General features: G+C 40.5%; 1 protein-coding gene across 1 annotated transcript in view; it reads right to left on the bottom strand.

Annotated features, from left to right (window-relative positions):
- The window catches only part of LOC133544275 (DNA-binding protein SATB2-like), a 56,489-nt gene that overhangs the window by 29,437 nt on the left and 5,032 nt on the right, over positions 1 to 22,020 (bottom strand). The window contains exons 2-3 of the mRNA XM_061889444.1: positions 18,676 to 18,897; positions 7,691 to 7,870 (exon numbers count right to left, since the gene is read on the bottom strand). Of these exons, the coding sequence (XP_061745428.1) occupies positions 7,691 to 7,870; positions 18,676 to 18,897 (402 nt within the window). The remainder of the gene's footprint in view (positions 1 to 7,690; positions 7,871 to 18,675; positions 18,898 to 22,020) is intronic.

Genomic DNA, 22,020 nt, shown 5'->3' with positions numbered 1-22,020 from the left:
AAAGGACTAGAAAAACTAAAAAAAGCGACTGCTCCAGGCGGCGGCAGTGTGAGCGTTTCAGATGTAATTAGACACATTTACTAGGATAATTCTGGAAGATCCCTAATCTGCTTATTGTTTTGATAGTGTTTTAGTGAGATTTAAAGATTGTAAAGACATACTTCGAGGTCGGATGGCTGCGGTGAACACGCAATGTCTCAGAGAGAAGCCGAGGAGCCAAGCTCATGGCTGCCTTTTAAACAGCTACTGCAGGACGACAAATAATCCACTGATGTCTCCGGTAAGATATATATCACAATTTCCCCATCCAAAACCATGCTGGTTGAGGTAGAGAAACATGTTCGCTTGACCACTCTGTTTCACAACAAACAAAGAAACACCGGCTGTGTCTCGGTGCTAAAGACAGCTGCAATCCACCGCTTTCCACCAAGAGCATTGTTCTTTATAGTCTCTATTATTAAATGAACAAATTGCAAAAGATTCAGCAACACAGATGTCCAAAATACTATGTAATTATGCAATTAAAGCAGACAACTTTTAGCCGCTAGTGGTGCAGCGCTACTATTTCCTTACAGTCCGTGACATCACACGTACGCGTCATCATTCCGCCACGTTTTCAACAAGAAACTCGCGGGAAATTTAAAATTGCAATTTAGTAAACTAAAAAGGCTGTATTGGCATGTGTTACAATGTTAATATTTCATCATTGATGTATAAACTATCAGACTGCGTGGTCGGTAGTAGTGGGTTTCAGTAGGCCTTTAAGTTTTTTGACATAAGGGATGGCTCTCGGTGAATTGTTATTGTTACGTTGCAATGAAAAATGTGAGTTGCAAGCATCACTGACCAACATCTGGTCTTACTCGCTAAAAGTAACTTACAGCTAGAAATCAACATCACTTTGTTCTCCATAGAGAATGGAAGAAAGTGAGCGTAAAGGACAGTGCTGGATATTTCCTGAAGTAGAGAAAGAAGCCTTTAATAAATTTACTTTGGAGAAATAGTTTAAGAGTATCACTGTTACTCTGCACCATACTGAATGAGTCGTTAACCCCAGCCGAGGATGTTAAAATATAATCAAAACGGCCGACATTTTTCCACAAAAATATAGAAAAGCTGCTGATGGTGTGTTTGATGAAGAACCCTGCTGGAAGGAGATATTGTGGAGATCAACTCTCCAATGTAAATAAATACTATATATTAGTAATATGTTACCTCATATATCTACTGGAGTTGTATTTTTTATAAACAATATTTACTATCTAGAACAGGGGTCGGGAACCTTTTTGGCTGAGAGCCAAGAATCCAAATATTTTAAAATGTATTTCCGCAAGCGCCGTATAATATTTTCTTCAACACTGAACACGACTAAACACGTGCATTTTTAAGTAAGACCAACATTTCTAGAGTACAATAGGTCTCTTATTCTTTGTAATAACATTGTAATCCTGAAGCTAAATGTGGAGGGGGCGTGGCCTGCGGGCCTGCAGCAAAGCGGGGTGTTGCCAGGACCAGCCTCGAAATCAGCGACAGGTACGTAGAAGGCCAGCCTGGGCCTTTTTATCTAATTTATACGCAGCAGCCAGGAGGAAAGACGGGTTCGGGGCTGGAGCCAGAGTGCGAGTGAGAACGAAAGAGGAAAAAGACAATTGCTGGAAAGCAACTGAGAGACTTATTGAAAAATAAAAAAATATTGTAACACTGAAACAGGCTCTCATGTCGGTGTTTGGCGGTCTGAAGAACACCCAGGAGGGCAAACTTTAAACTTACCGATAATAAATAAATCACTTCTTACCCTTATTGCAACTTCTTGAACAAGTGCGGTAGAAAAAGGATGTGTAGGTATATTTGGTTAATTTAATCTCTTTTACTTATGTCCTCGGTGTATTTAGTTTATATTTGCATGTCTCCTGACACACTATCTGTATGTAATAATGGCTACATGTCTGATAGTTGTTAGTGTGCCATGTTGTTCCAGACCACAGCAGAGATTGTAATAAATCTATTAGAAGAAGACAGCTTGCCGTTTCCTTAAACTTGGACACATACATCTAAGCCAGTAATTTCCAGAAGTTATCTCACCCTCCGAGAAGCCTTCGTTTTACTAATGTTTTCCAATGTACAAAAATTGGTAGAATAAATATTACATTTCAACATTTCTATCAACAAAGATGTAAGTCAGCCTGAGAAACAGTCATTTTGATAGTTAATAGCTAGTATAAACACTTACACCATGTGTTGCTTTCATTATAAGACTTATATAAGGCTTTTAGTTTTTGGTATTTTTGGTCGAATTTGGCTCTTTCAACATTTTGGGTGGCCAACCCCTGAGTTATGTACCCCTGTACTTTAAAAATGCTTATTTTTATATGCATTTTGGACTTTTGTCCACACGTAATCCTTTGTCCTTAGGGTCAAGTCTATGTTCTGCGTATGTGTGCGTGGACTAGGGTTGTACGGTATACCAGTATTAGTATTGTACCGCGATACTAATGAATCATATTCGGTACTATACCACCTCTGAAAAGCACCGGTCCGGTAGCTACTTGTAAATCACTAATCCTTGCCTCCATGGCGACAAATAAAGTAAGTTTCTCACAAGTATCATCCCTGCAGGACGAGGAATAACTAGTCTTTGGTATGACTCGGCCGGGGTTTGAACTCACGACCTACCGATCTCAGGGCAGACTCGCACCACTAGGCCACTGAGCAGGCCTATGGGGTGGCGGGCCATTATAATGATGTGGCAGGCCTCTTTAAGTAGCGTGGCAGTCTACATGAAATGATATGACAGGCCAATTAAATGGGGTGGCGGGCCATTTTAAATGAAGTAGCAGGCCATTTTAAATAAGGTAGCATCCCCCATTAAGAACGTGGCAGGCCAATTTTAATGGTGTGGCAGGCCATTTTAAATGAGGTAGCAGCCCACATTAAGAAGGTGGCAGATCTCCTTAAATATTGTGGCAGTCCACATGAAATGATATGACAGGCCACCTTAAATGGGGTGGCGGGTCATTTTAAATGAGGTAGCAGACCACATTAATGATGTGGCAGGTCTCCTTAAATAGAGTGGCAGTCCACATTGTATGCTATGGCAGGCCAATTAAATGGTGTGGCAGCCATTTTAAATGAGGTAGCAGGCCAGTTTAAACGAGGTAGCATCCCCCATTAAGGATGTGGCAGGCAACTTCGAATGGTGTGGCAGCCATTTAAAATGAGGTAGCAGGCTATTTTAAATGATGTAGCAGCCCACATTTAGAATGTGGCAGGCAAATTTGAATGGTGTGGTTGGCCAATTTAAATGAGGTAGCAGCCCACATTAAAGATGTGGCAGGTCTCCCTAAATAGCGTGGCAGTTCACATTAAATTATATGGCAGGCCAATTTAAATGGGGTGGCAGGTCATTTTAATTGAGGGAGCAGACCACATTAATGATGTGGCAGGCCACTTAAATGGCGTGGCAGGCCATTTTAAATGAGGTAGCAGCCCACATTAGAGATGTGGCAGGTCTCCTTAAATAGTATGGCAGTCCACATTATATGTAATGGCAGGCCATTTAAATGGGGTGGCGGGCCAATTTAAATGAGGTAGCACCCCCCATTAAGAATGTGGGAATGGTGTGGCAGGCTATTTTAAATGAGGTAGCAGCCCGCATTAAGGACGTGGCAGGTCTCCTTAAATAGAGTGGCAGTCTACATTATATGCAATGGCAGGCCAAATAAATGGGGTGGCGGATCATTTTAAATGAGGTAGCAGGCCATTTTAAACGAGGTAGCATCCCCCATTAAGGCTGTGGCAGGCAAATTCGAATGGTGTGGCAGGCCATTTTAAATGAGGTAGCAGCCCATATTAAGAATGTGACAGATATCCTTAAATAGGGTGGCAGTCCACATTAAGGACGTGGCAGGTCTCCTTAAATAGAGTGGCAGTCTACATTACATGCAATGGCAGGCCAAATAAATGGGGTGGCGGATCATTTTAAATGAGGTAGCAGGCCATCTTAAACGAGGTAGCATCCCCCATTAATGATGTGGCAGGCAAATTCGAATGGTGTGGCAGGCCATTTTAAATGAGGTAGCAGCCCACATTAAGAATGTGACAGATATCCTTAAATAGTGTGGCAGTCCACATTAAATGACATGGCAGGCCATTTTAAATGAGGTAGCAGCCCACATTAAAGACGTGGCAGGTCTCCTTAAACAGTGTGGCAGTCCACAATATAAGATATGGCAGGCCAATTTGAATGGTGTGGCAGGCCATTTCAAATGAGGTAGCAGCCCACATTAAGGACGTGGCAGGTCTCTTTAAATAGTGTGGCAGTCCACATTAAATTATATGGCAGGCCCATTAAATGGTGTTGCAGGCCAGTTTAAATGGGGAGGTAGTTTCATTTTAAATGAGGTAGCAGTCCACCTTCATGATGTGGAAGACCTCCTTAAATGGGGTGGCAGGCCGTTTTAAATAAGGTAGCAGGCCACTTAATGTAGTGGCAGCCCGACTTAAATAGTATGGCAGTCCACATTAAATATTATGGCATCCATCCATTTTTCAACCCCTTGTCCCTTTTGGGGCCGTGGGGGGTGCTGAAGCGTTTCTCAGCTGAATTTGGGCAGAAGGCGTAGTACACCCTGGACAAGTCGTCATCTCATCTATATCATATCATAATATGGCAGACAAGTTTAAATGGTATGCCAAGCCAAATTTAATGAGGTGGAAGGCCACATTAATGATTTGACGGACCACTTTAAAAGGGGTGGCAGGCCAAATTAAATGAGGTGGAAGGCCATATTAATGATTTGACAGTGTATCGGCTGGGGACATCTCTGCGCTGCTGATCCGCCTCCGCTTGGGATGGTTTCCTGCTGGCTCCGCTGTGAACGGGACTCTCGCTGCTGTGTTGGATCCGCTTTGGACTGGACTCTCGCGACTGTGTTGGATCCATTATGGATTGAACTTTCACAGTATCGTGTTAGACCCGCTCGACATACATTGCTTTCCTCCTCTCCAAGGTTCTCATAGTCATCATTGTCACCGATGTCCCACTGGGTGTGAGTTTTCCTTGCCCTTATGTGGGCCTACCGAGGATGTCGTAGTGGTTTGTGCAGCCCTTTGAGACACTAGTGATTTAGGGCTATGTAAGTAAACATTGATTGATTGATTGATACTTTAAGAGGGGCGGCAGGCCAAATTTAATGAGGCAGCAGGTCACTTTAAATATAGTGTTTGGTCATTTTAAATGAGATACCAGGTCACATTAAATGGGTTGGCAGGCAAGTTTAAATGAGGTAGAAGGCCACATTGCTGATGTGACAGACTATATTAAAATATGTGGCACTCCTTAAGTTTGACCCCTGTGATTACATTGATTAGTTGTTGAAGTCCACCATTATGTAAATATTGTACAAACCCCGTTTCCATATGAGTTGGGAAATTGTGTGAGATGTAAATATAAACGGAATGCAATGATTTGCAAATAATTTTAAACCCATATTCAGTTGAATATGCTACAAAGACAACATAGTTGATGTGCAAACTGATAAACATTTTGTTTTTTGCAAATAATCATTAACTGTAGAATTTGATGCCAGCAACACGTGACAAAGAAGTTGGGAAAGGTGGCAATAAACACTGATAAAGTTGAGAAATTCTCATCAAACACTTATTTGGAACATCCCATAGGTGTGCAGGCTAATTGGGAACAGGTGGGTGCCATGATTGGGTATAAAAACAGCTTCCATGAAATGCTAAGTATTTCACAATCAAGGAAGGGGCGAGGGTCACCAATTTGTAAGCAAATTGTCAAACAGTTTTAGAACAACATTTCTCAACGAACCATTGCAAGGAATTTAGGGATTTTACCATCTACTGTCCGTAAAATCATTAAAAGGTTCAGAGAATCTGGAGAAATCACTGCAGGTTCAGAGAATCTGGAGAAATCACTGCACATAAGCGATGATATTACGGACCGTTGATCCCTCAGGCGGTACTGCCTCAAAAACAGACATCAGCGTGTAAAGGATATCACCACATGGGCTCAGGGACACTTCATAAAACCACTGTCAGTAACTACAGTTGGTTGCTACATCTGTAAGTGCAAGTTAAAACTTTACTATGCAAAGCAAAACCCATTTATCAACAACACCAAGGAACGCCGCTAGCTTCACTGGGCCCGAGCTCATCTAAAATGGACTGATGCGAAGTGGAAAAGTGTTCTGTGTTCTGACGAGTCCACATTTCAAATTATATTTGGAAACTGTGGACTTGGTGTCCTCCGGAACAAAGAGGAAAATAACCATCCGGATCGTTCTAGGCACAAAGTTCAAAAGCCAGCATCTGAGATGGTTTGGGGGTGTATTAGTGCCCAAGGCATGGGTAACTTACCCATTTGTGAATGCACCATTAATGCTGAATGGTCCATACAGGATTTGGAGCAACATATGTTGTCATCCAAGCAACATTATCATGGACGCCCTTGCTTATTTCAGCAAAACAATGCCAAGCCACGTGTTACAACAGCGTGGTTTCTTAGTAAAAGAGTGCGGGTACTTCCCCGGCCCGCCTGCAGTCCAGACATGTCTCCCATCGAAAATGTGTGGCACATTATGAAGCGTAAAATACGACAGCGGAGACCCCGGGCTGTTGAACGACTGAAGCTCTACATAAAACAAGAATGGGAAAGAATTCCACTTTCAAAGCTTCAACAATTAGTTTCCTCAGTTCCCAAGCGTTTATTGAGTGTTGTTAAAAGAAAAGGTGACGAAACACAGTGGTGAACATGCCCTTTCCCAACTACTTTGGCACGTGTTGCAGCCATGAAATTCTAAGTTAATTATTATTTGCAAAAAAAATGAAAGTTTATGAGTTTGAACATCAAATATCTTGTTTTTGTAGTGCATTCAACTGATTATGGGTTGAAAAGGATTTGCAAATCATTGTATTCCATTTATATTTACATCTAACTCAATTTACCAACTCATATGGAAACGCTGTTTGTAATATTAATGATGGAAGTTCCGTCAGTGAGAGTTTCTGACAGAAGTTTTGTCCAAAGACCCTCCTGCCCGGCTTTAAACATATTCTCCCAAGCCGAAGCTAAAAGAAAAATTGAATAAATAAAAAAAAAAAAAGAACTGTATAATTTTTGGTTGTAACCGCACTTGTGGAGAGGGTGGGTGGCGTTGACGGGATGCCAGACAAAATATATTTATTTGGAGAGAAAAAAAAAAAAAAAAAAAGTTTGGGCAGAAAGGGGTGGCATTCAGGGCGTTCCACTCGGTTTGCACGCCACCAGGAATGTCATACCCGACTCCATGTTTACTCCTGGTATTCAAACAAAACAACACAACTTGCTCTCATTGTCTTAACTTTCTGGCAGCCAGTGCACTCATGTGGTGGAGCCGCACATCTGGAAAACAGCTCCGATCTATTGAGCTGCTGCTGTTAATAATTCATTACTCATGAATTACCAAACACGTGTGACGGAACATTTTGCTTTAGTATTTCCCAGATGTGACCAAACCAGAAATATTTGGTTGTAAATGATTAAAAAAATAAGGGACATATTGTCCCTGTAGAGAGTTGGGCTTGTGATGATGCTACTAAGCGCTACAGAAGTGTGATTAGTCATATACAGCAGTGGGAGCCAGTTGTGATAAAAAACACACACACACACGTACACACGAACACACACCTCGAGCTTGTGCAACCGAGCCGTGCGAGTATCCCAAGGATAGCAGCGCCGTCTCCACCAGTTGTGTGAACAGGACGTCTTTCCGGACGAGCACAAATTCCGCATGGCGGTGACGGCGCCCCTCGTTGGCCACGCCCACATCCGCGTCCTCCACCACGCAGTAGACAGGAATGGTCACACCTGGCACAAAGACACATGCAAATGTGAAAGTTAAAGGCCTACTGAAACCCACTACTACCGACCACGCAGTCTGATAGTTTATATATCATCCATCCATTTTCTACCGCTTATTCTCTTTTGGGGTCGCGGGGGGCGCTGGCGCCTATCTCAGCTACAATCGGGCGGAAGGCGGGGTACACCCTGGACAAGTCTCCACCTCATCACAGGGCCAACACAGATAGACAGACAACATTCACACTCACATTCACACACTAGGGCCGATTTAGTGTTGCCAATCAACCTATCCCCAGGTGCATGTCTTTGGAAGTGGGAGGAAGCCGGAGTACCCGGAGGGAACCCACGCATTCACAGGGAGAACATGCAAACTCCACACAGAAAGATCCCAAGCCTGGATTTGAACCCAGGACTGCAGGAACTTCGTACTGTGAGGCAGACGCACTAACCCTTCTGCCACCGTGAAGCCCTTATATATCAATGATGAAATATCAACATTGCAACTTTTTAATTAACTAAATTGCAATTTAAAATTTCCGACGAGTTTCTTGTTGAAAACATCCCGGAATGATGACGCGTACACGTGACGTCACGGACTGTCAGGAAATATTAGCGCTGCACCACTAGCGGCTAAAGTCGTCTGCTTTAATCGCATAATTACACAGTATTTTAGACATCTGTGTTGCTGAATCTTTTGCAATTTGTTCATTTAATAATGGAGACTATAAAGAACAATGCTGGTGGTGGAAAGCGGTGGGTTGCAGCTGTCTTTAGCACCGAGACACAGCCGGTGTTTCTTTGTTTGTTGTGAAGCCGAGCGGTCAAGCGAACATGTTTTCTCTACGTCAACCAGCTTGTTTTTGGATGGGAAAATTGTGATGTATATATCTTACCGGAGACATCATTGGATTATTCGTCGTCCTGCAGCAGCCGTCAAAAAAAGGCAGCTGTGAGCTTGGCTCCTCGGCTTCTCTCTGAGACACTGCGTGTTCACCGCAGCCATCCGACCTCGAGGTATGTCTTTACAATCTTTACAATCTCATTAAAACAATAAGCAGATAAGGGATCTTCCAGAATTATCCTAGTAAATATGTCTAATTACACCTGAAACGCTCACACTGCCGCCGCCCGGAGCCGTCGCTTTTTTTTTCTTTTTTTCTTTTTCTAGTCCTTCACTATCAATATCCTGATTCACAAATCTTTCATCCTCGCTCAAATTAATGGGGAAATTGTCGCTTTCTCGGTCCGAATTGCTCTTACTGCTGGTGGCTCCCATTATAAACAATGTGAATATGTGTGGAGCCCTGCAACTCGTGACGTCACGCGCACATACTTCCGGTAAAGGCTGGGCTTTTTTATTAGAGACCAAAAGTTACAAACTTTATCGTCGATGTTCTCTACTAAATCCTTTCAGCAAAAATATGGCAATATCGCAAAATTATCAAGTATGACACATAGAATGGACATGCTATCCCCGTTTAAATAAGAACATCTCATTTAAGTAGGCCTTTAAGGAAAACAAACAAGGCCCCAAACGCATTCTTGACCTGCCAACACTTCTGGAATTTGCAGAGGAATCGCGGAAATTTCCTGACGAAATTGATTGTGTGCATATAAAATATTGTAACTGTTAAAAGGATGGCGAGGAGCTGGTTCATCAACTATCTCTTTATTACAACACCGTTTCCTTTATGTAGAGCTTAGATGGCAGCATATGTTGTTCCAAAAACCTGTATGTACCTTTCAGCATTAATGTTGCCTTCACATATGTGTAAGTTACCCATGCCTTGGGGACTAATGCACCCCAATACCATCACAGATGATGGCTTTTGAACTTTGTGTCGATAACAGGCTTCCCAAAGGCTTCCCCTTTGGTCCGGATGACACGATGGACTTTTCCACTTTGCATCAGTCCATCTTAGATGATCTCGGGCCCAAAAAAGCCGGCGGCGTTTCCGGATGTTGTTGATAAATGGCTTTCGGTTCGCATAGTAGAGCTTTAACTTGCACTTCCAGATGTAACGACAAACTGTGTTTACTGACAGTGGTATTCTGAAGTGTTTCTGAACCCATGTGGTGATATCCTTTAGAGATTGATGTCGGTTTTTGATACAGTGCCGTCTGAGGGATTGAAGGTCACGGTCATTGAATGTTGGTTTCCGGCCATGCCGCTTACCTGGAGTGATTTCTCCAGATTCACTGAACCTTTATATGATATTGTGGACCGTGGATGTTGAAATCCCTAAAGTTCTTGCAATAGCACTTTAAGAAAGGTTGTTCTTAAACTGTTTGACTATTTGCTCACGCAGTTATGGACAAAGGGGTGTATCTCGCCCCATCCTTTCTTGTGAAAGACTGAGCATTTTTTGGGAAGCTGTTTTTATACCCAATCATGGCACCCACCTGTTCGCAATTAGCCTGCACACCTGTGGGATGTTCCTCATAAGTGTTTGATGAGCATTCCTCAACTTTATCAGTATTTATTGCCAGTTTTACCAACTTCTTTGTCATGTGTTGCTGGCATCAAATTCTAAAGTTGAAGATTATTTGCAAAAAAAAAAAAGTATATCAGTTTGAACATCAAATATGTTGTCTTTGTAGCATATTCAACTGAATATGGGTTGAATTTTTTTTTGCAAATCATTGTATTCCGTTTATATTTACATCTAAAACAATTTCCCAACTCATATGGAAACGGGGTTTATAAAACGAGCAGTCACATGCACACTCAATTAGTTCCTGTTCTTGTGCACAATAAAAAATGTTGGGTTAAAAAATAACCCAGATTCTAACCCAACTGCTCGTTCAGGAATGGACGAACCCCTTATTTGAGTTATTTTAACTCAACATTTTGGTTAAATTTTTTTCAACCCAACTTTTGCGTTTAATTATTTAACCAAAAAGTTGAGTTATGATAACTTAATGTTGGGTTATTCCCAACCAAACTATTGGGTTGAACTGCTTAACCCAAAAGTTGAGTTATGCTAACTCAATGTTGGTTGATTCATAACCCAATTATTGGGTTAAATTTATTCAACACAAAAGCTGAGTTATGCTCACTACATCCATCCATCCATCCATTTTCTACCGCTTATTCCCTTTGGGGTCGCGGGGGCTCTGGTGCATATCTCAGCTAGAATGTTGGGTTATTCAAACCCAAGTATTGGTTTAAAATAGTTGGTTCAAAATTATAAATTTTACTGCTGGTTTGTCCTACTCCTTCCCAACTAATGATCAAAATAATTTTTGTTCCATAAAAATTGTAGCTGTGATAGGCGCCAGCGCTCCCCGCGACCCCAAAAGGGAATAAGCGGTAGAAAATGGATGAATGGATAAAATATACTCAAAGGCAAGATATGAGTGACATTTTATTGTAGTAGGTCTATACAACATGCTCAAATATTGTCATGTACATACTATAAGACGTGCAATTTTGAATAATGTTAATGAGATTAATCCATAATAAAATTCCCTTAATGAAAAAAGTACATGTTTAATAATAAAAAAAAGCCTTTTACCCAAAAATGCAAAAATCATTGAAAAACAACCCAAAAATGGTTGATAGTTTTGAAAACCTAGAAACTGAGTTGAAATAATACCCTTATAACTAGAGATGTCCAATAATACCGGACTGCCGATATTATCGCGCGATAAATGCTTTAAAATGTAATATCCGTTTCAAAAAGTAAATTTTATGACTTTTTAAAACGCCGCTGTACAGAGTGGAACACGGACGTAGGGAAAAGTACAGAGTGGCAATAAACCTTAAACGCACTGCCTTTGCATGCAGGCCCAATCATATCACATCTACGGCTTTTCACACACAGAAGTGAATGCAAGCATACTTGGTCAACAGCCTTGTAGGTCACACTGAGGGTGGCCGTATAAACAACTGTAACACTGTTACAAATATGCGCCACACTGTGAAGCCACACCAAACAAGAAGGACAAACACATTTCGGGAGAACATCCGCACCGCAACACAACATAAACACATTAGAACAAATACCCAGAACCTAACTCTTCCGGGAAGCTACAATATACACCCCCCGCTACCCTTTACACCCCCCCCCCCCACAAACCTCAACCCCGCCTCCTATCCCTGCCCACCTCAACGTCCTCATGCTCTCTCAGGGAGAGCATGTCCCAAATTCCAAGCTGCTGTTTTGAGGCATGTTAAAAAAAATAATGCACTTTGTGACTTCAATAATAAATATGGCAGTTCCATGTTGGCATTTTTTCTATTAATTGAGTTGATTTATTTAGGAAAACTGTGTTACATCACAACAAAATTAGGCAGAATAATGTGTTAATTCCACAACTGTATATATCGGTATCGGTTGATATCAGAATCGGTAATTAAGAGTTGGACATTATCAGAAAATCAGATATCGGCAAAAAAGCCATTATCGGACATCTCTACTTATAACCCCAAAAATGGATTGCTCTTCATAAAAATAACTCCAAAATTTAACCCAACACTCGCAACTCATGAATTGGGTTATCGAAATAACCCAGCATTTTTTAGTGTGTACCGAAAGATGTTCCATGTGAAGTGAATTATATTTATATAGCGTTTTTTCTCTGGTGACTCGAAGCGCTTAACATTGAAAATCCCATCATTTGCATTCAAGCAACAGTTACACCAGTGTGGGCGGAACTGGGACCAATGTGGGTGAAGTGTCTTTGCCCAAGGACACAACGGCAGTGACTCGGATTAGGAAAGTTGCATTTCCAACCAAGAAGTGTCTGTTTTTTTGCTCTACCATCTGAGCCACGCCGCCCCGTAAATTCCTAGACTTGCAATGTTTAACAAAGGAGCTTCTGCCACGTCACTATTAGCTTACCTAATAGTCAAAGAGAACAAGAATACACAAATGAACAAGGGAATATTTTTAAAAAATCACGGCGTATCATCGTTTTATCGCCACAATTTTAACAATTTTCACTTTTCTGTCATTGACACACAGGGGGCGCCACTGACTCCCTTGTTTTTTAAATGTAGATCAAGGGTGTTTTTGTGGCTTGTGCAGCCCTTTGAAGTATTTGCGATTGAGGGCTATATATCCATCCATCCATCCATCCATTTCCTACCGCTTATTCCCTTTCGGGGTCACGGGGGGCGCTGGCGCCTATCTCAGTTACAATCGGGCGGAAGGCGGGGTACACCCTGGACAAGTCGCCACCTCATCGCAGGGCCAACACAGATAGACAGACAACATTCACACTCACCCTGGACAAGTCGCCACCTCATCGCAGGGCCAACACAGATAGACAAACATTCACACTCACCCTGGACAAGTCGCCACCTCATCGCAGGGCCAACACAGATAGACAGACAACATTCACACTCACATTCACACACTAAGTAAACTCTGATTGATTGATTGTTTTAAAAAACTTCAATCTATATCTGCAGCCTAACAAAAAGTAGACTTTTAAATAGTCAATACTGTAAATTTGCTGTGAATAAAGTAGTCAAAAAAATCGATTTCTTTGCCACTTGAGGCAGCTCAGCGAATCGTTCAGGATTCTGCACGGATGTGTACGTTTTAAAATAATTACTGCACTCTTAAATAATGTTTGTTTCGTTATCTTCTTTTATATGTATTCTTTCGTATGATATTGACATTGAAATAACGATTGCAAAACAAAAACATGTAAAAAGTGCACCAACATGACTGCTGTAAAACAAATTGACAGGAAGTGACAATGTCTTCGCGCATGTGTGGACAGATCCCGTCTTCTGGGACCGATCAGGTACTGACATCGCAGTACTGGGAAAAACCTACCGTATTTCCTTGAATTGCCGCCGGGCATATAGTATGCGCCTGCCTTGAATTACTGCCGGGTCAAACTCGCTTCCCAAAATATTACCGCCTGGTCAAACTCGTGACGTCACGAGTGACACTTCCCCTGTCATCATTTTCAAAATGGAGGAGGCTGATTTCAATACCGGCAATTTGAAGTCGCATAAAAGGAAGAAGATTAAGAGCTATTCAGTAGGATTTAAGGTCCAAGCTTACATCAAACTCAAATTTTTACTGCATGCCTTTGGTAAGTGCCGGAGTGAGAAGAGGTTTTAAATTAATTAGCGCCCCGGTGGCAATTCAAGGAAATACGGTAATCATGATTTCACAAAACAGAACAGCAACATTGCAAGAATATCATCCATTAAGAAAAAAGAAAAATGTGCATGAATACTGTATTTTTTGGACTATAAGTCGCAGTTTTTTTTCATAGTTTGGCCAAGGGTGCGACTTATACTCAGGAGCGACTTATGTGTGAAATTATTAACACACTACCGTAAAATATCAAATAATATTATTTAGCTCATTCAGGTAAGAGACTAAACGTATACGATTTCATGGGATTTAGCAATTAGGAGTGACAGATTTGTTGGTAAACGTATAGCATGTTCTATATGTTATAGTTATTTGAATGACTCTTACCATAATATGTTACGTTAACATACCAGGCACCTTCTCAGTTGGTTATTTATGCGTCATATAAAGTACACTTATTCAGCCTGTTGTTCACTATTCTTTATTTATTTTAAATTGCCTTTCAAATGTTTATTCTTGGTGTTGGGTTTTATCAAATAAATTTCCTCAAAAAATGTGACTTATACTCCAGTGCGACTTACAGTATACACCAGGGGTCACCAACCTTTTTGAAACCAAGAGCTACTTCTTGGGTTATGATCAATGCGAAGGGCTACCAGTTTGATACACACTTAAATAAATTGCCAGAAATAGCTATTTGCTCAATTTTCCTTTAATGAATACATTTATATGTATAAAAAAAAAAAGGATATTTCTGTCTGTCATTCCGTCGTACATTTTTTTTCCTTTTACGGAAGGTTTTTTGTAGAGAATAAATGATGAAAAAAACACTTAATTGAACGGTTTAAAAGAGGAGAAAAAACGAAAAAAAAGAAAATTAAATTTTGAAACATAATTTATCTTCAATTTCGACTATTTAAAATTCAAAATTCAACGGAAAAAAATGAATAGAAAACCTAGCTAATTCGAATTTTTCTGAAAAAAATAAAATAATAATTTATGGAACATCATTAGTAATTTTTCCTGATTAACATTAATTTTGGAATTTTGATGACATGTTTTAAATAGGTTAAAATCCAATCTGCATTTTGTTAGAATATATAACAAATTGGACCAAGCTATATTTCTAACAAAGACAAATCATTATTTCTTCTAGATTTTCCAGAACAAAAATTTTAAAAGAAATTCAAAAGAGTTTGAAATAAGATTTAAATTTGATTCTACAGTTTTTGTAGATTTGCCAGAATATTTTTTTTGAATTTTAGTCATAACAAGTTTGAAGAAATATTTCACAAATATTCTTCGTCAAAAAAACAGAAGCTAAAATGAAGAATTAAATTAAAATGTATTTATTATTCTTTACAATAATAAAAAAAAATAGATACTTGAACATTGATTTAAATGGTCAGGAAAGAAGAGGAAGGAATTTAAAAGGTAAAAGGGTACAGTATATGTGTTTAAAAATCCTAAAATCATGTTTAAGGTTGTATTTTTTCTCAAAAATGGTCTTTCTGAAAGTTATAAGAAGCAAAGTATAAAAAATTAGGAATTTATTCAAACAAGTGAAGACCAAGTCTTTAAAATATTTTCTTTCATTTTCAAATTCTATTTGAGTTTTGTCTCTCTTAGAATTAAAAATGTTGAGCAAAGCGAGACCAGCTTGCTAGTAAATAAATAAAATGTAAAAAATAGAGGCAGCTCACTGGTAAGTGCTGCTATTTGAGCTATTTTTAGAACAGGCGAGCGGGCGACTCATCTGGTCCTTACGGGCTACCTGGTGCCCGCGGGCACCGCGTTGGTGACCCCTGGTGTACAACAACTGATCCCTTAGTAATACATACATTGCTTTCGTCCTCTCCAAGGTTCTCATAGTCATCATTGTCACCGACGTCCCACTGCGTCATCATTGTTGTTGTGGTTTGTGCAGCCCTTTGAGACACTAGTGATTTAGGGCTATATAAGTAAACATTGATTGATTGATTGATACAAAAAAAACGTTCAAATTAGCCGTAGAGAACATAGAGAACATGCAAAAAATGTTCCCAACTCCTCAGTAAGGAAAGTAGCTATTGGCTGTCCTAAAAGTTACCCGAAGTCGTGAGATGACATCATTGCCTCATTTGCATGACAGATAGCAATGGAATAACGTTGTGGGAAAGTGCAAAAAAAAAAGGCTATATTATTAGAAATGCAACTAAATGTTGAACTAAACTTCTACTGATTCTTTTTTTTTTTTTTTTTTTACATTTAAACCCATTGTTAAATGTTAAAAACAATGCTTTTCTTTTTCATAGAATTTTGTGACAATAAAATTGAAAAGATTAGCAATTTGTAGGGGTGTGGGAAAAAATCGATTTGAATACGAATCGAATCGATTAAGTTGTGTGATTCAGAATCGATTCTCATTTTTTAAAAATCGATTTTTTTTTTTTTTTTATCAATCCAACAAACCACTACACAGCAATACCATAACAATGCAATCCAATTCCGATACCAAACCTGACCCAGCAACACTCAGAACTGCAATAAACAGAGCAACTGAGAGGAGACACAAACACGACACAGAACAAACCAAAAGTAGTGAAACAAAAATGAATATTATCAACAACAGCATCAATATTAGTTATAATTTCAGCATAGCAATGATTAAAAATCCCTCACTGACATTATCATTAGACATTTATAAAAATAAATAAAGAACAATAGTGTCACAGTGGCTTACACTTGCATCGCATCTCATAAGCTTGACAACACACTGTGTCCAATGTTTTCACAAAGATAAAATAAGTCATATTTTTGGTTTGTTTAATAGTTAAAACAAATTTACATTATTGCAATCGGTTGATGAAACAGTGTCCTTTACAATTATAAAAGCTTTTTTTTGAAAAAATCTACTACTCTGCTTGCATGTCAGCAGACTGGGGTAGATCCTGCTGAAATCCTATGTATTGAATGAATACAGAATCGTTTTGAATCGGAAAAATATCGTTTTTGAATCGAGAATCGAATCGAATCGGATCAAAAAAAATCTATATATTATCGAATCGTGACCCCAAGAATCGATATTGAATCGAATCGTGGGACACCCAAAGATTCACAGCCCTAGCAATTTGATTGCTTCAATGATAGGCGCCGAGGCCCCCCACGGACAATATCGAGCACCCACGGGGGATTGATGGCGACTTTCAATCTTTAAAATCATTTTTGAAAAATCTATCTTGTTGTAGTTAATTTGTGCCAAGTTTGGTCCGTTTTACAAAATGATAAAGCCACAGATCATATGGGATATTATCTTCGCTGACCGTGTAATCCATCCATCCATCCATCCATCCATTTTCTACCGCTTATTCCCTTTCGGGGTCGCAGGGGGCACTGGCGCCTATCTCAGCTACAATCGGGCGGAAGGCGGTGTACACCCTGGACAAGTCGCCACCTCATCGCAGGGCCAACACAGATAGACAGACAACATTCACACTCACATTCACACACTAGGGCCAATTTAGTGTTGCCAATCAACCTATCCCCAGGTGCATGTCTTTGGAAGTGGGAGGAAGCCGGAGTACCCGGAGGGAACCCACGCATTCACGGGGAGAACATGCAAACTCCACACAGAAAGATCCCGAGCCTGGATTTGAACCCAGGACTGCAGGACCTTCGTATTGTGAGGCAGATGCACTAACCCCTCTGCCACCGTAAAGCCACAGATCATATGGGATATTATCTTCGCTGACCGTGTAATGTTTTGTTCTCATACACACACGCCGAGCAGCCACTGGCAGAAATGTAGATCGGCGTATGGTATACAACAACTGACAACTAACTAATACATTAAACAAAAAGCCGTTTAATTAGCCGTAGAGAACATAGAGAACATGCATAAAACGACTTACTTGAGTTGTAACATTGATGCTCATAATTTCGTGTGTTCGTGAACGCAACCTCCTTCGCCGTAACCGTCATTGACACATAATGAGGAAGTGATATGTCGATGTTGTGACTACTGGCTAGCTTAGTGCGGCGTTGTTAATACTGTTATGAGGGAAAATGTTGACGTTTTAAGATCAACAAAGTCTCCAAAGATTCTGATGGTTCTGTCGGGCCGGACTTACAAGACCTTACTTGTAAGGTCTTGTAAGTGTAAGTCCTGTAAAAGTGTTGGTCATGTATGATGTCTTTTTGTTATTTTTGTTGGTGATGTGTAATGTCTATTGTTTAAATGTACGACAGTGAAAATGAATTCCCCCAACGGGGACCAATAAATCTAAATCAATTAATCAACTTGTACAATATTAGCGCCAAACACTTGTTGCTTGTTGTTGAAAAATGAAACCTAATTTCTTGTTGTAGTGGAAAATTTCTGTCCTAAACTAAATGCATTGGGAGAGACACGAAATGAGAGGTCAAGTCACCCCTGACCAAGTTGGTGGGGTGACAAGACATAAGAGGTCAAGTCACCCTGAACATTGGACAGTTACATAAGTTGTTATGCTACAATCAGGCAAACAGGGAGTGTATAAATAAGAAAGGAAGACCAAGCCTGATGTGCGCTCTTATTAGGATGAGGCCCCGGGGTTCAATCCCCAACTTTTCAACCACATTGTCGCAGTCAGCTATGTTTCTTCTTATTTGAGTTTGGGCAACTATGTTCTATCAGTCCCTCATCGGGTCTAAACCGAGTCAGTACCTCTTGGTTGGGTTTGTGTTTTGATACTAATGATAATGTGTCTGTGTGTGTAGGAGACGCACCTCCCAGCGGCCTCAGTGGTGCGTCGGTATTAAGTCGGGTCAGTGGACTGTCCGGGCTGCCATTGACCTCCAGAAGGCTCCTTTTGCACGGCGGGATGGGACTCTCCCCTCTTTCACCCCCTTCCTCCGGGCTGCCTTGGAGGCTTTCGGCGTCTGGAACTTGATCGGCTCCCTGCTGATCCATCCTCCTGCACTCTCCAGGTGGGTCACCCGGCGTGGAACCTTGACAACATCAAACCACAAAAATGAGCCATTTTGGGTAATATTGTCACTCAAAACCTGTGGCTTGCAACACTTTATTAGAAGCCATGTTTATCTATCGTGAGTATACTAGCTTTTTTTTAAGATAATTGTGTACGTATACACCTCAGTCATGTTGGTACTTGATGGATGGATGGATAGATACCGTATTTTTCGGACTATGAGTTGCAGTTTTTTCATAGTTTGGCAGGGGATACGACTTATACTCAGGAGCGACTTATGTGTGAACATACACATTACCGTAAAATATCTAATATTTAGCTCATTCACGTAAGACTAGACGTATAAGATTCCATCGGATTTAGCGATTAGGAGTGACAGATTGTGTGGTAAACGTATAGCATGTTCTATATGTTATAGTTATTTGGGGCGGTTTAGCTCGGTTGGTAGAGTGGCCGTGCCAGCAACTTGAGGGTTGCAGGTTCGATTCCCACTTCCGCCATCCTAGTCAATGCCGTCGTGTCCTTGAGCAAGACACTTTACCCACCTGCTCCCAGTGCCACCCACACTGGTTTAAATGTAACTTGGATATTGGGTTTCACTATGTAAAGCGCTTTGAGTCACTAGAGAAAAGCGCTATATAAATATAATTCACTTCAATTCACTTGAATGACTCTTACCATAATATGTTGCGTTAACATTCCAGGCACTTTCTCAGTTGGTTATTTATGCGTCATATAACGTACACTTATTCAGCCTCCTGTTCACTATTCTTTATTTATTTTAAATTGCCTTTCAAATGTTTATTCTTGGTGTTAGGTTTTATCAAATTTCCCCCAAAAATGCGACTTATACTCCAGTCCGACTTATATGTTTTTTTTCCTTCTTTATTATGCATTTTCGGCCGGTGCGACTTATACTCCGGAGCGACTTATACTCCGAAAAATACGATAGATAGATGGATGGATGGACGGACACTACTTTTTTGATTCGTTCAGGAGAGTTCCCTGAGGAAAATTAAAATTCCAGCAGCAGTGTACAGAATTGAGATCGAATTTAAAAAGTAAATAATGGGGGAATAAATGGAAACAAAATAGAAAAATATTACAGTAAGAATAAAAATAAAAAGCAACAATGAGAATAAAAATATAACAGTAAAATAAGAATATAACAAGAGAAACTAGGCAGTAGTGACCATGTTATGAAAAAGTATTGGACTGTTATTGTTTTGCATCCCCCGTCATCCTAGTACCTCCCTCCCTGTCCCCCAGAGAGGAAATGTGTGGGACAAAGGGAGTTTTTTAGTCTATTAGTCCTGCACTTGGGATGAAGCAGTCTAGCACTGAACAGGCTCCTCTGGCTACTGATAACGCTATGCAGAGGGTGACTAACATCATCCAGGATGCTCACTAGTTTTTCCACAGTCCTCTTCTCTGCCACCGTCACCAGTGAGTCCAGTTTTATTCCGATCGTAGAACCGGCCCGTCTGATCAGTTTCTCCAGTCTGGAGCTGTCCCCCACCATAGCACACTCTGATGTAGTACAGAACACTGGCAACCACAGACTGGTAGTGCATCCACAAGAGTTCTTTTTTTTTTTACAGACGTTGAAGGAGCGCAGCCATGAATTGATTAACGTGGACCCCGACTTAAACAAGTTGAAAAACTTATTGGAGTGTTACCATTTAGTGGTCAATCATACGGAATATGTACTGAGCTGTGCTATCTACTAATAAAAGTTTCAATCAATCAATCAAAAAAGCCTCCTCAGGAAGAAGTACAGCCTGCTCTGTCTTTTCTTTGAAAAAAAAAAAAAAATCTATATATTAAACCGTTTTTTAAAGTGAAAACTATACCAAAAGGGCCCCGCATCTTTTGATTTGTCAGTCTGTGGCCCTCAGTGGAAAATTGTTTGGGCACCCCTGCACTAGACTGATTGATTGAAACGTATTAGTAGATCACACAGTACAGTACATATTCCGTACAATTGACCACTAAATGGTAACACCCCAATAAGTTTTTCAACTTGTTTAAGTCGGGGTCCACGTTAATCAATTCATGGTAAGACCGTCTAAGACTGCGGACCTAACATTTTAAATACAGACACTGGTACTTGGTAAGATGCTTTTGATCAATGCAATCACATCATAAGTCCGACCTACCAATATCACAACCAATAACCACTCAGCATATTTGATACAATAAATGGTAAATGGGTTATACTTTTATAGCGCTTTTCTACCTTCAAAGTACTCAAAGCGCTTTGACACTATTTCCACATTCACCCATTCACACACACATTTACACACTGATGGCGGGAGCTGCCACGCAAGGCCCTAACCAGGACCCATCCGGAGCAAGGGTGAAGTGTCTTGCTCAACAACACAACGGACGTGACGAGGTTGGTAGAAGGTTGGGATCGAACCAGTAACCCTCAGGTTGCTGGCACGGCTATGCTCCCAACTGCGCCACACCGTCCCCAATGCTCCTGATGATATGCTCCTGTTTTTAGCGCCGGCTGAACTATTATTTCCCGCCGAATAAAACCTTGCAGAAGTCAATCAAGAATAACATTCAACTCCTGTGAGAAATCCCAGAGGTTTTACTATGGAGAGGAAATCACTTGAGATGTCACAAAAACTTGGTGAATACAGTAATACCTCAACTTAAGAGTGTTTTCAGATGACAGCTGTCCCTCAGCGAATTATGTTTTAAGTTACAAGCAAACATTTGAGTTCCAAGCATCCCCGCTTTTAGTTGGCGTAGCAAATGTCACAGTGAATCCCGAAAGATCCACCCAAAACATACAGTCTCGATGTCTAGCTTATAGCTAGACATCGACTTTGTTTTTCCAACCAAGGAAAGGAAGAAATTGAGTGTGGAGGACAGTGCTGGCAGAAAAAAAGTGAATGATATTCAATGAATTGAAAATTAAATCAACAAAAATATGACTCAGCGTGTCGCTGACTTGACGAAGACGTTCGAGCGTATCACTGCTAGTCTGCACCATATTGGAGCAGAATGAGTCAAACGCCAGGCAAGGATGTTAAAATTATATCCAAACGGCAAACCTGTATCCATTAAAATATGGAAACGCTGCTGATGGTGTGTTTGACTGAGATGCTGTGCTTTATTATTACATTAC

The sequence above is a fragment of the Nerophis ophidion genome, linkage group LG27 (assembly GCF_033978795.1).
Source record: "Nerophis ophidion isolate RoL-2023_Sa linkage group LG27, RoL_Noph_v1.0, whole genome shotgun sequence".
NCBI lineage: Eukaryota > Metazoa > Chordata > Actinopteri > Syngnathiformes > Syngnathidae > Nerophis > Nerophis ophidion.
This window is presented reverse-complemented; position numbering and strand designations above follow the sequence as displayed.